Source organism: Chlorocebus sabaeus, chromosome 24 (assembly GCF_047675955.1).
Source record: "Chlorocebus sabaeus isolate Y175 chromosome 24, mChlSab1.0.hap1, whole genome shotgun sequence".
In the NCBI taxonomy this organism is placed as follows: domain Eukaryota; kingdom Metazoa; phylum Chordata; class Mammalia; order Primates; family Cercopithecidae; genus Chlorocebus; species Chlorocebus sabaeus.
This window is the reverse complement of record NC_132927.1, coordinates 11,435,813-11,451,239: the sequence shown is the minus strand read 5'-3', so window position 1 is coordinate 11,451,239 and position 15,427 is coordinate 11,435,813. Positions and strand designations below refer to the sequence as shown.

Here is a 15,427-nt window from a genome sequence, read left to right as displayed (position 1 = left end):
AATTTATATTATCCTCATCAATAAAAGAGAATGAATAATAGCCTGTCTTATGGAGTTATTGTGAGGAATAAATGAGGTGATACATAAAAAGATCTTAGGATACTACCTGTCACACAGTCAATACATCTAAACAAAAAATTTTTTTCTTATCAATCCAAAAGGGTCTTACTCTAAGTTACATAAAAAATAATCAATAGGGGATTATTCCACAGGACTTACAAAAAGAAAAGAATTCATTTATTGAACATCTACTATATGCCCAGAATTTTACTGAATGTCTTCATATATGTTACCTCATTTAATTGTCACAATTTCTTGATGAGATATGATCTGTGATTTTACCAAAGGGGAAAGTGCAGTTCAGAAAGTTTAAGGAACTTTGTAAAGGTTATACAGTCAAAGTAGAACTGAGGTTAAAAATCCTCAGTCATATAATTAAAAATATCCAGGTTCTAAAACAGATATGTGACTAAAAAGTCACCAGAACAAACAAACAAAAGACGATTAAACAGCTTGCTCAAACATCACACAGATGGCAGCAGAGGAGTGAATAAGACCTCACCTAATAAGCCCTATTACAATTTAATTCAACTTAGGATTCAGATGACCATTTCCCTGAAATCACACCTTTTGAACAGATTTTCATAATATTACAACAAAAGGCTATATTATATCATTCAAACTCAACCCTTATAAATTAAACTGCATTAGCAACTGCTAACAACTTGGTATTTACCCATGTGATGAAGAACTCTAGGATCCATCATTTTGGCCATTTGTTGGTTCAATTTTGCCATCTGTGACTGGCTCACATTCTTAGACATGTCACCACCTGAGGAAAAAATAAAAAGATTTTGAGTTAGTACAGGAGGTAATATAATCAGTATAATCAGGGTATAATAGAAAGTTTGATGAAGTGAGTAAATACAAAGAAAAAATTACATAATCCTATCACTCTAACAAAATTATTTCTATTTCTACATATTCCTTTCTAATCTTTATCTCAATTACATACTATTTTTTGAAGAAGCACATATAAAATTCTATATAAAAGGACATTTAAAAGCCTTTCTTAAGGCTGCAATTTATGCTAATACTTTATTTGTTGGTGAATAAGCCACTATTAGCAAAACTGTACCCAGTGTTTTATTTTTTATTTATTTATTTTGAGACAGAGTCTCACTCTGTCACCCAGGCTAGAGTGCAGCAGTGCGATCTTGGCTCACTGCAACCTCCGCCTCCCAGGTTCAAGTGATTCTCCTGCCTCAGCCTCCCAAATAGCTGGGATTACAGGTACCCACCACCACACCCGGCTAATTTTTGTATTTTAGTAGAGACAGGGTTTCACCATCTTGGCCAGGCTGGTCTCAAACACCTGACCTCGTGACCTACCCATCTCAGCCTCCCAGAGTCCTGGGATTACAGGTATGAGCCACCACACCTGGCCAGCCAGTGGTTTTTAATAGTAAGCTATAACGACTGCTTAATAGTGATACAGGAGAATGCTGGACAAAAAGCTGAGTTTATAGACACGGGTTAATTAGCAAAGAGACTAGATGGCTGGTAGATGAATGTGAAAGTATGAGTCTGTTGGGTCAGGCATGGTGGCTCACAACTATAATCCTAGCACTCTGGGAGGCCGAGGCCGGCGAATCACTTGAGGTCAGGAGTTTGAGACCAGCCTGGCCAACATGGTGAAACCCTGTCTCCACTAAAAATACAAAAAAAATTAGCCAGACATGGTGGTATGTACCTGTAGTCCCAGCTACTCGGGAGGCTGAGGCAGAAGAATTGCTTGAATCCAGGAGGTGGAGGTTGCAGTGAATCAAGATTGCGCCACTGCACTCCAGCCTGGGCGAGAGAGCAAGACTCTGTCTCAAAAAAAAAAAAAAAAAAAAAGAGTAGAAAGTAAAGTATGAGTCTGAGAGAATGTCAAGGTGTGCATGTATCTAAGTTTTTTTTGTTTTTTTTTGTTTTTTTTGAGACAGAGTCTAGCTCTGTCACCCAGGCTGGAGTGCAATGGCACGATCTCGGTCACTGCAACCTCCGCCTCCCGGGTTCACACCATTCTCCTGCCTCACTCTCCCGAGCAGCTGGGACTACAGGCATCCGCCACCACGCCCAGCTAATTTTTGTATTTTTAGTACAGACAGGGTTTCACCACTTCGGCCAGGATGGTTTCGATCTCTTGACCTCGTGATCTGCCCGCCTCGGCCTCCCAAAGTGCTGGGATTACAGGCATGAGCCACGGCGCCTAGCCAGAAGTTTTCTTTAAGTAATGAAAACCTTCAGAGAATACAAAGACAAATAATGCAACTTCATTTGTCAAGGAATTTCTACACTATGTCAAAACACCACAGTAAAAAGGGCAGCCAATGAAAGAGATGCAGCCTGGGTGAGGTGGGTCACATTTGTAATCCCAGCACTTTGGGTGGCGAAGGGAGGCTGATTACTTGAGCTCAGGAGTTCAAGACCAGCCTGGGCAACATGGCGAAACACTGTCTCTACAAAAAAAAAAAAAAAAAAAAGCGTTAGCTGGGTGTGACAGCACGCGCCCATAGTCTCAGCTACTTGGGAGCCTCAGATTGGAGGAGAGCTTGAGCTTGGGAGGTCAAGGCTGCAGTGAGCCATGAGCATGCCATTGCACTCCAGCCTCCAGCCTGGGTGACAAAGCGAGACTATCTCAAAACAAAACAAACAAAAAACAACAAAAAATAAATGCACTCTGAGCCAGAATAGGTAAAAATATCCTTTAGACAACAGCTGTACTCATAAAAGAAAGGAAGGCAAGAGATCTTCACTACAACAATGCACAGAATTGCTTCAACAACTTTTTTTTTTTTTTTTTTTTTTTTTTAAAGACAGGCTCTTGCTCTGTCACCCAGGCTGGAATGCAGTGCCCTAATCATGGCTCACTGCAGCCTTGCCCTCCTGGGATCATGGGATCCTCCTGCCTCGGCCTCTCAAAGTGCTGGGATTACAGGTGTAAGCCACCACACCCATCCAAAATTATTTATTTGAAAGGGGCATTAACTATGGTACTTCTCAGAAGCATTTATAAAAAATGGGACTCAAAGCTCCTCTTGATTCTCCAATCACAGCTGGTTAATGTGAATAAATCATGTGAATTATAAACTATGAATGAAAGAGAAGATACGTTTTTATGATAAAATCTGTGAAAACCATTTATGATGAATAAAACTGAAGAAGCTGGGAATTCCATGCTCATTAGTGATTTATCCTAAGAGTTTGTTTATCAGCACTTAAAACTTCTAAAAAGTATTTCAAGTTTGGTGTGACACAGCTGTATGTATATCCACTGCCAACTTCATCTTGGGGTTATTCTTTTATTGAGGAATCAGTACATAGGTAAGATCCAGATGGTGAATCTGTCCTATCAAAACTAGTCAGGACTACATGGGAAAGACATTACAGTGATGTAATGTGTTTATTAATCACTATCTGAAATAGCATGGGATGGCAGGAATTTATAACCAGTTTTCAACATGTTTGTCTAATTTTTCTTCCTTATCACAAAAGAGCAAATAGGATATCACAAGGAAAATAAGGAAAGCTTCAAAGATAAAAGGTAATACTCATGCTTTTAGAAGCTATTCAGTGGTATTGTTCATCTTTGGAGCTTGTCTAATCAGTATTTTTGGAAATAATAAATTCATTTTAATGGGTTTCAAGGCAAATTTTCACAGACTCTGAATTAGTTGTTTACATTATAGAAAAAAATTAAAAAGAGGACTGGAACAGTTGATAGTCTTTGGAAAAACTTATCTTTTTACGATACACAATACACAGCAAAATAAATTCCATTGAGATAAAAAGTCAAACACAAAATAAAACCAAAAACAAGTAGAAGCCAGGCGTGGTAGCTCACGCCTGTAATCTCAGCGCACTTTGGGAAGCTAAGGCGGGTGAATCATTTGAGGTCAGGAGTTTGAGACAAGCCTGGCCAACATGGTGAAACCCTGTCTCTTCTGAAAATACAAAAATTAGCTGGGCATGGTGGCACGTGCCTGAAATCCCAGCTATTCGGGAGACTGAGGCAGGAGAATTGCTTGAACCCAGGAGGCGGAGATTGCAGTGAGCCCAGATCACACCAGTGCACTCCAGCCTGGGCGACAGAGCGAGACTCTGTCTCAAAAAAAAAAAAAAAGAAGAAAATGGTGACAACTGTGGTATCAACATGGAGAAGGTTAACTTGATGACCTCTGTTAAAAAAAAAAAAAAGAAAAAAATAAACATGGGGAAGCTGTTTATGAGCATAAAAGAAATAAAAAGAAAAGACAGGCTGGCTACATTAAAAAAGGCAACTACTATTCGTTATAAAATATAAATAAAAATAAAAGGTAAATTAAAAACTGGGGGAAAATATTCGAAGACATAAACCAAAGATTTTAAGGAGTTATTACAAAAATAAAAGGGGGAAAAATGGAAGAACTGGACAGGGAACATGAAGAGGTGATTCACAGAGGAAATTCAAACCAGTAAATGTACAAAGAAATGTTAAACTTAATAACCTAAACACACATACTGAGAAAACATTCAACCATTACAATGGAAATGAGACTGGATGTTGCGGCTCAAGCCTGTAATCCCAGCACTTTGGGAAGCCAAGGCGGGCACATCATTTGAGGTCAGGAGTTCAAGACCAGCCTGGCCAACATAGTGAAACCCCGTCTCTACTAAAAATACAAAAATTAGCCAGGCGGTAGTGGTGCATGCCTGTAATCCCAGTTACTCAGGAGGCTGAGACAGGAGAATCGTTTGAGCCTGGGAAGCAGAGGCTACAGTGAGCCGAGATCACGTCACTGCACTCCAGTCTGGGTGACATAGAGAGACTCTCTCAAAATAATATAAATAAACAAATAAATATAATGGAAATTATACTACTACAAAATTTATTTAGCATCTACTATGTTTCCGATCAAAACAGACAAAATCCCTGGTCTCACGGAACTGCACAAAAACTAATCTGATATAGAAGGGAATTAATTAGCCTTACTGTCCAAAGAAGTGGCATTACATTAGACAAAGACACATGCATAACTGGAAGAGTATTACTCAGCAGCCAAGAAGTGTGTGTGTGTGTGGTTTTGGGGGATGGAGTCTCACTCTGTTGCTTAGGCTGGAGTACAGTGGTATAATCTCGGCTCACTGCAACCTCCGCCTCCTGAGTTCAAGTGATTCTCCTGCCTCAGCCTCCCGAGTAGCTGAGATTACAGGTATGCCCCATGACGCCCGGCATCATTTTGTTTTTTAAGTAGAGACAGGGTTTCACCATGCTAGCCAGACTGGTCTTAAACTCCTGACCTCAAGTGATCCGCCCGCCTCAGCCTCCCAAAGTGCTAGGATGACAGGTATGAGCCATCGCGCCCGGCCAAGAATTATATTTTGATGAATATTTGACAACATGGAAAAATAGTTAATGATGCATCAGAAGAAAACTTAGTTATAACAACTATTATTTGCAGTAGGATTCATTGGATTCTCTGGGGAGTAAAGGTAATGCGTTGTTTTTTTTTCCTTATATTATCTAAATTTAATACAATGTGTTCACAAAAAGAAAAGCATTATTTTTTTCATTTACCCACACTACAGAGATGTAAAGTTTTTTTTAATATTAATGTTTATTACCTTGAATATGAAAGCAGATAAATCATGGGTCACATAAATCCTCGAAATACTTGAAAATAACATGAAATTCAGATGTGAATTTTCCAATACTGGCAGTACTCTTAACTTTGTACTCAACTTCCTTTCTTTTCAGTCTGTTAACTAATAAAAAGCTTATTTTTCTTACCTTTGAAAAGTCCTTTGATACCTCCCATCTTTTTCACCATCTGTGCAAACTTGGTATATTGTGTCAAAAGTTCTTGAACATCTCTTGTTGATACACCTGATCCTCTTGCTACTCTTTGGATTCTTCCGGGTTGTTTACTAAAAACTTTGGCACCATCCGTACTGTCTAGTTCTGTAGACAAGAGTCAATTACTCTCACACACAATTATCATTCACCATCAAAGCAGTTATGTGCAAATGGGCAATATATAACTTCAAAGAGCTTAGCAGATAAGTTTTTAAAGTGATAACTATCTCATTTTTCTTTTTATATTACAAACTATCTTACTTATAGAAAAACAGATATAATACATAGTCAAACTACCACCCCGATTTAACAAATGTTATCATTCGCTATGTTTGCTTTTGAGTTTTAAAACTTAAACACGGAGGCCGGGCGTGGTAGCTCACGCCTGTAATCCCAGCAGTTTGTGAGGCCAAGGCAGGCGGCTCATGAGGCCAGGAGTTCGACATCAGCCTGGCCAATATGGTGAAACCCGTCTTTACTAATAACACAAAAATTAGTTGGGCATGGTGGCACACGCCTGTAGTCCCAGCCACTCGGGCGGCTGAGGCAGAAGAATTGCTTGAACCTGGGAGGCAGAGGTTTCAGTGAGCCAAGATTGCACCATTGCACTCTAGCCTGGGCGACAGAGCAAGACTCCATCTCAAAAAAAAAAAAAAAAAAAAAAAAAGAAAATACGGAATATATTCAAAAGAACATTTATAGTATTCATAAGCTATAAAAACAGTAAAACAAACGTGTACTTTTGCTATAAAAACAATAAAACGCACATGTACTTTCCCTACAGTTTAAGCAAACTATTAATAGAATGTTTTGAGACCCCATGTCCACCACTTCCATACTTCATATGTCTACCCTCTCCAGGCCCTCCAAACACCAGAGGTATATGGTATACTTAAAAAATGAACACAAATGCTCACCTTAGCTCTATCGTAAATATTAATCATGAATTCACAAATGCAGACTATATAAGCAAGCAGAAGGAGGAAGATTCTATCCATAATCAACAGAAAAATTATTTCCTATAATCAAGTAATTACTACTACTAGTATTTTAATTCTCTGAGTAGCTTTAAGAGTGAATTAATGGCCGGGCGCGGTGGCTCAAGCCTGTAATCCCAGCACTTTGGGAGGCCGAAACAGCCGGATTACGAGGTCAGGAGATCGAGACCATCCTGGCTAACACGGTGAAACCCCATCTCTACTAAAAAATACAAAAAAAAAAACTAGCTGGGCGAGGTGGTGGGCGCCTGTAGTCCCAGCTACTCGGGAGGCTGAGGCAGGAGAATGGTGTAAACCCAGGAGGCGGAGCTTGCAGTGAGCTGAGATCTGGCCACTGCACTCCAGCCTGCAGCCTGGGCGGCAGAGCGAGACTCCATCTTCAAAAAAAAAAAAAAAAAAAAAAAAGAGTGAATTAATTCCCACAGTTGTTTGATGACTCTTAGAATACGAGGTGCATTTCTTCAGTTGCATGCAATCTCAGGAATGGAATGGACTTTAGTCAAAATGTCCATTATGTCTGCATTCCTTCTGCAATATCCCCCAAATAAATGGTTATCTAGCCTTGGTCTTAATATCCCCAGAAGAAGATGACCTGCTATCTAATGTAAAGCTGTCTATGCCATTCTGTTATACTTAGGGAAAAATCTTTTCTTTACACATATTAAATTGAAATCCGTTTACCTGGCACTTCCATTCCCATTCATGTATATGTCTCCTTGCCACACATAAAAAATAACGCTTTCAAAATCTTTTTTTTGAGACAGAGTGTTGCTCTGTCACTCAGGCCACAGTGCAGTGGTGCAAGCTTGGCTCATTGCAACCACCAACTCCAGCGTTCAAGCGATTCTCCCACCTCAGGCTCCCGAGTAGCTGGGTCTATAGTCACACGCCACCACAGCCAGCTAATTTTTTTTGTAGTTTTAGTAAAGACAGGGTTTCACCATGTTGCCCAGGCTGGTCTCGAACTCCTGACCTCAAGTGATCCTCCCAAAATGCTGAGATTACAGGTGAGAGCCACCACACCTGGCCAGCTTTCAAATGCATAGGCCATTATGTCTCCTGTGAATTTTCGCTGGATGACAAATACCCAACTCTTGACTCTTCTAACATGGTTTAGAACCCCATTGATCATCCTGATTTCCTGTATCTTCTAATTTGTCTATACCCTCTAAGTATGTTGTCCAGAAGTGAACTGAAATCCAGTTGAAGTCTAATTATCAATGCAATACTAACGAAGATACAGTATCTCAAAATAAAGTCACGATCAAAACCTCCAAATCCATTTGATAAATGCAGCTTTTAAGCCACATCTTCCTTATAAAAGATTTATGAAATACATATAATATTCCTTCCAATAGCTCAAATCAAATGAAAGAAAAACTAATAGCAGCACATCGTGGCAAGCAATATGACAGAGATAAGCAAATAGAGGAAGGGGCCTTCATTCAAAGAAGGAAGGAAGTCAGGAAAGGTTCTATACTGGGCAAATTACTCAACTTCCCTGTACCAGTTTCCTAATTTGAAAAAGGCAGATAATAATTGAATATGCTATAGGAGTTGTTATAATGATAAAATGAATTAACGTATTTAAAGTGATCAGGACAGTGCCTGGCACAGAATGGATACTTCAGATATGCCACAATTGTGAATTCTACGTGCAAACATTTTTGCAGTGTTAAAGACGATGAGGAAAAAGACAACCTTAAAAGAAAAGGACAATCTTATTTGGGTTACTATGAAAACCTGGAGCTCAGGAAAAAGAGACTACAAAAAATAACAATAAATTAGATAGTAGATAAAGCACAGATATGAAAATTTGTTCAAATTGTTAGAATATTACATAAACTTAGTTGATAAAGCAGCAGCAGCAGGGTTTGACAGAACTGACTCCAACTTTGGAAGAAGTTCTACTGTGGGTAAAATGCTATCGAACAGCATTGAATACTACAGAGAAATCTTTTGTGAAAAGAAGAGTCAATCAATCGGGCAAATTTCATTCTTGTGTTTTAAGAAACTGCCACAGCCACCTTGACCTTTGGCAGCTATCACTGTAATCAGTTCGCAGTCATCAACATCAAGCTAAGATCCTCCATCAGCAAAGATTAGAATGCACTGAAGGCTTAGATGATCATTAGCATTTTTAGCAATAAACTTTTTATTTTTTCTTTTGAGACAGAGTTTCTGTCACCCAGGCTGGAGTGCAGTGGCACAATCTCGGCTCACTGCAACCCTCTGCCCCCGGGTTCAAGCGATTCTCCTGCCTCAGCCTCCCAAGTAGCTGGGATTACAGGCATGTGCCACCACATCTGGCTAATTTTTTTGTATTTTTAGTAGAAACGGGGTTTTACCATGTTAGCCAGGCTGGTATCAAACTCCTGACCTCAGGTGATCCACCTGCCTCAGCCTCCCAAAGTACTGAGATCACAGGCATCGTAAGCCACTGCACCCAGCCAACAATAAACTATTTTTAAATTAAGGTATATACATTGTTTTTTAGACATAATGCTCTTGCACACTTAATAGACTACAGTATATGTATGTGTAAACATAACTTTTATATACACTGGAAAACCAAAAAAATCTGTATGACTCACTTTACTGCATGATATTTCATTTACTGCAGTGGTCTAGAACCAAACCCACAATATCTCTGAGGTATGCCTTTATAGGGTCAGGGGAACACAGCAGTATACTGAGAAAACTGAAACCTTATGTTTCAGACTGAAAGAATTTTCTAAGCATTGCTTTAGCTATCCATTTCTTAGTTTCCCAATGTATGTTAGCAATATTAAAGCTATGAAGAGACTTTTAGTAAATTTTTTTTTTCATAGAAGCAGGGTCTTGCTATGTTGGCCAGGTTGGTCTTAAACTCCTGGCCTCAAGTAATCCTCCCACCTTGGCCTGCCAAAGTACTAGGATTACAGGCGTGAGCCACCTCACCCAGCCAAATTTAACTCTTTAAAAACTAGCATTCCACCGAATTTGACTACAGAGTTCTCCTTTTAAGTTATCTCTATCAACATCATGAAGAACTAGTGTTCTTTCCTTGTATCTCATTTGGAGAAGTATTGTAGTAGACATTTTTCTCACTGATGAAGGCAATCCAATGATCATAACCCTTTGAGTAAGAGCTTTCAAGCTATTACAAATCTACCTAAAAATAATCTTTCAGTCAAAATTTCTCCACATCTTGTCCACAAGAACACAGTGAAACTCTCATCTTACTGATATTCAGAACATTGTCCCCTGAGGAAAATAATCTGCCATCTTACCTTGATCATTCATACTATCCATTATTGTCATTAATTTCTTTAGCCTTGCCATTGACTCCTGTTCATTTCCTTTGCTCATAAAATCTGTTCCAAAACCAGGGATCATCCCCTAAAACAGATTTAAACATAAAGTCAATAATAGCTTAAGATTAATAGTTCAAAATGTCCACATTTAACTATTAGGTTTAATATTGACACTAAGTCTTAAGATACCTATTTTTACCCAAATGTAAAAATAATTAAAGCAAGTATATCTATTCTTAGAAAATTTAATAAAAACAAAAGAAGGTATAAACTTTTAAGGATAACTAACCAAGATCTGACTGAAGGGGCCCATTTTCATGATATTTTGAAATTGCTCATACATGTCTCGCAACGTAAACTGACCTGAAATACAATATAAATAATTTGGATATATTACAGTATGTACATTTCCATTCAACAAAACTAATTTCATCCTTAATCATGAATTCACCTTGAAGCATACTTATAAAATATACAATCAATAAATATTCACCAAGCAGTTACCATGTGCAAGATGACAGGATGAATGCTAGGGAGAATATATAGACACATAGACAGGTCCTATCCTAGAGAAGCTAACATTCTATCTGAGAAAACACATATACAAACACACAAGAAACCTGAAAACAAGGCACATAAACTATCCCTACTAGGATGAGTAAAATTTTAAAGGTTGACAATATCAAAAGTTAAAGAGGATGTGGACCATAAAGAACTGCCATATATTGTTGGTGACAGAATAGCAAAACACTTTAGAAGATTGTTTGGAGTTTCTTAAATAGCTTAGGGATCTATGAACAGGAAAATGGATACCTGTGGAAAAAATACTATTCAGTAATAAAAAGAACAAACTATAGATAAGTATGACTACATGAACGAATATCAAAATACGCTTAGAGAAAAGAGATTGGAAAAAAAAGGATATATTCAGAATTTCTTTATTTTTTTAAGAGGGTTGTGCTCTATCACCGAAACTGGATTGCAGTGGTACAGTCATAACTCACTGGTAGCCTCAAACTCCTGAGCTCAAGTGACCCCCCCGCCTCAGTCTCCAGAGTAGTTAGGACTATGGATGCATGCCACTGGATTTTTCTAAGAGATATGGGTCTCACCATGTTGCCTAGGCTGGTCTCAAACTCCTGGTCTCAAATGATCCTCCCACCTTGGCCTCCTAAAGCACTGGGATTATAGTATGAGCCACCATGCATAGACCAGGACTTCTATAATATGAAGTATTACTGGGAAAGGGCATAAGCAAACCTTTTAGAGTAATGGAAATGTTCTGTTTCTTGATTGGGTGTGGGTTACTGTGCATTTGTTAAAAAAAGAAAGATATCCTTAGGATTTGAGCATTTCATTGTATGTATATTAATCTAAGCTTTAAAAACAGGGATGGAACAAGCCAAAAGAGAAAGTATTTTCTATTTATGTCCTAAAGATAAAAAGAGAAAAGGTATTTGATTCAGGCATTCTGAATTTGAAGTAACAGTACAATATCTTAAAAGAAACGTTACAGCAGGCAACTAGAAACACAGAATTAAACAGTGGAAGAGAGGATTAAGGTTGAAATACATATTTGGCCATTTATACAGAAGTGATAATTAAAGCTAGGATAATATAAGAAATCTACAGACATAGAACTTAAGAGTAAGAAAAGAGAAAAGGCAGAAAACACTTAAATATTCGGAACCAAGGAAAACAAGAAAGGTCACTACATGTGTAAATTAGGAGACCCTTGGAGATCTCAGAATGAGTAGAATATTAGGAACAGAAACAAAAGACTTCAGGAGAGTCAGGAGTAAGAAAGGAAACAGAATAGGAATATACACCCAGCTTTGTACTGCTAGCAGAAACAGTGGTAGGATTATTCAAGATAGAAAAAGGAAGGAGTGGCCAGGCATGGTGGCTCATGCCTGTAATCCCAGCACTTTGGAAGGCCGAGGTGGGCAGATCACCTGAGGCCAGGAGTTCGAGATTAGCCTGGCCAACATGGTGAAACCCCATCTCTACTAAAAATATCAAAATTAGCCAGGCGTGGTGGTGCACGCCTGTAGTCCCAGCTACTGGGGAGGCTGAGGCAGAATTGCTTCAAACTGGGAGGTGGAGGTTGCAGTGAGCTGACATTGTGCCAATGCACTCCAGACTGGGCGACAAGAGTGAAACTCTGTGCCAAAATAAAGAAAAGAAAAGGAAAAAAGAGGCAAAGAAACAGGCAACGAAGTATAAATTCATTCATTCAATAGTTACTGAAGGCCTACTATGTGCCAGACACTGTGCTAGGTACTGTGAACATAAAAGATGAATAACACAGCTATGACCTCTACCTTCACCATCAAGCAGGAAAAACAGACATCAAATAATTGTGGTGAATAATACAAAAATTAATTGTAGGAAGCAATAGAAACATCTGTCAGAAGGTTCCAACTCAGTCTAGGGTTCAGGTGAAATGTTCCTGAAGAAGGACATTTAAGGAGAAATCTGAAGTATAAGAGGCAGTTAGCCACCTTGGCCAGAGATGATGGCAGAGGTAAGAAGAGAGATAGAGGGACAAGCAAAGGCAACAGCCCAGATGTGAGACAGGAATGTACATTTGAGAAACTAAAAGAAGTCCAGCATAGCTGACACACAGAATACTAAGAACAACAGTGCTAAAACACAACATGGAAGATGTGAGCTAGATCATAAAATCAGTTAAAAACTTTATAAGGGCAATAGAAAGCCATTAAAGAATTTTAAGAAGAGCAGTAATGGGATCAGATTTGCAGTTTTGAAAGATTATTTTGGGCTGTAGTATGAAAAAATACATCAAAGGGGAAGAGTACAGGAAGCTGGAAGATCTGTTGAAAGACTTACAATAAGAAGATCTAGGAAAGAGATGAACTAGCATAGTTGTAGAGCAGCTAAAGAGAAGGGGATGGAATGGAGATATTTAGGAGGTAGGAACACTAGGACTAGTTAACTGATGGAGAAAGGAGTGGGCAGAGTGAGGAAGAAATAATAATGACACCCAAGTTTCTGACTCTGGCAACAATATAAATGATGTTAATATTCATTGATGAGACAACGAGGTGAGAGGTTGGGATGGGAATAAGGATATGCTGAATTTGAGATGTCTGTGAAACATCCAAGAAAGGTCTAGTAAACACAGATACATGAGTCTGAAGCGCCTGAGAAAGATGACTTAGAATGATCCCTGAGAAACACCAGCATTTAAGAGAAAGGTAAAGGCACAATTATCTGGTAAGATGAGTGAGAAGAAGCAAAGAGGCGAATAGTTGCTATGGTAATTAAAGATTATTTTTAGAACAACTGGAATGGTCAAGAATAATATACACAGAGTGTTTATGATGTGCCAGACATTGTACATGCATCAGCGAATGCAGTCTTCACAACCATATGAAGTAGTTAGTATTATGTACTTTTTACAGATGACAAAATTGAGGCTAAGTAATTTCAAAAAGTTATACAGCTGAATAATAGATCAGAGATACAAACACTGGTATGTTATTATTTAAGAACCTGAGCTCCTAATCGAGTAATATCCTTCCCTACAGGAGGGGTCTTTCATGTGAGGTAAAGAAAATGTGGTATATTTAATTTCATCCTTGTGTTCTAACTTACTTTTAACCTGTTTAACTTCAAGGAACCAGCCAAGCACAGTGGCTCACACCTGTAATCCCAGAACTTTGGGAGGCCGAGGTGGGCGGATCACCTCAGGTCAGCAGTTCAAGACCAGCCTGGCCAACATGGCAAAACCTCATCTCTACTAAAAATACAAAAATTAGCCAGGCCTGGTGGTACGTGCCTGTAATCTCAGCTCCTCAGGAGGCTGAGGCAGGAGAATCACTTGAACCCAGGAGGCAGAGTTGGCAGCGAGCCAAGATTGCACCACTGCACTCCAGCCTGGATAACAGAGTGAGACTCCATCTCAAAAAACAAACAAACAAACATACATTTCAAGGAACCTAGTGAAAGCCTTGATACAATAAAGAAAATAAAAACACTGAATTCTGTAACTGCTCAGGCACCTAGATTTTAAATGATTTGCATATAAATCATCTAAAATAATAAGCAGTAGAAGATCTGACTCTAATAAATATTATATTTCAAACAACTTAATAGTAACTTTATTAAAAAAAGTCAATGGAAGACATCTGAGATGAAGTGCTTTTTTGTCACTCATATACCATGTTTCAACTTCTCTATAAGTGCTTCATTGTCATCCAACTTCAACTCGTTGACTTTATCTATCAGTCCTTCAATGTCGCCCATACCTATAAGATGCAAAAAAGAAAAATTAACAACTAATACTATACCCTGCTTTACATTACACAAAACACACTCACATACATAATAACCTTGTGAGGTTATTATGATAGGTATTCTTACTACACTACACAAATGAGAAAACCAAAGCTAAGAAAGTTAAGTGGCATGGCCAGGCACGGTGGCTCATGCCTGTAATCCCAGCAGTTTGGGAGGCCGAGGTGGGTGGGTCACCTGAGGTCAGGAGTTCGAGACTAGCGTGGCCAACATGGTGAAACCCCGTCTCTACTAAAAATAAAAAAAATTAGCTGGACCTGGTGGTGCACGCCTGTAATCCCAGTCACTTGGGAGGCTGAGGCAGAAAAATCGCTTGAACCCGGAAGGTAGAAGTTGCAGTGAACTGAGATCCCGCCATTGCACTCCAGCATGGGTGACAAGAGCGAAACTCCATCTTTAAAAAAAAAAAAAAAGTTAAGTAGCAACAAACAAGTTGCAAAGCAGGGACTGTAGCCCAGGGTTTAACTCCAAATTCCATGCTCTCTAACTATACCACCTTGAGACATTGCCAAAGTATTATTGCCCTTACATCTACTATTATTAAAACCACTTGTTTTTGTATTGTGCTCTAAAACTTTTCCAAAGAACTTTCTACTAGGCACCTCATTTTACCACTTTCACCACAGAAAGCAGATAAGCATTATCTCTATTTTACAGGTAAGGAAAGTAAGTCATAGAAGGAACTGATGTTCTTAAATTAGTGAGGACAGAATTAAAATCCTATTTTGTCCTAAAGATACATTGTATTTCTTGGAGATTTGACATCACCACCACTGTACATACCAAGAAGTTTGCTAATAAAAGGTTGTGTTTTGAAAGGTTCAAAGTCATCTATATGCTCCCCTGTACCAATGAAAATAATTGGACTTTTTGTGGCAGCGACTCTGGAAAAAAAAAGAAAATATAAAATAACCTCAAAAGAGCCCCAC

The 15,427-nt window shown here is 38.7% G+C and overlaps 1 protein-coding gene across 3 annotated transcripts in view; it reads right to left on the bottom strand.

The window, feature by feature from the left end:
* Positions 1-15,427, bottom strand: part of LOC103228813 (signal recognition particle subunit SRP54) — a 97,414-nt gene that overhangs the window by 53,761 nt on the left and 28,226 nt on the right. For all 3 annotated transcript variants that reach the window (XM_037983888.2, XM_073010926.1, XM_007986469.3), the window contains 6 exons: positions 15,282-15,382; positions 14,363-14,449; positions 10,465-10,538; positions 10,152-10,260; positions 5,816-5,986; positions 737-832 (listed from right to left, as the gene is read on the bottom strand). In XM_037983888.2, the coding sequence (XP_037839816.1) occupies positions 737-832; positions 5,816-5,986; positions 10,152-10,260; positions 10,465-10,538; positions 14,363-14,449; positions 15,282-15,382 (638 nt within the window). The remainder of the gene's footprint in view (positions 1-736; positions 833-5,815; positions 5,987-10,151; positions 10,261-10,464; positions 10,539-14,362; positions 14,450-15,281; positions 15,383-15,427) is intronic.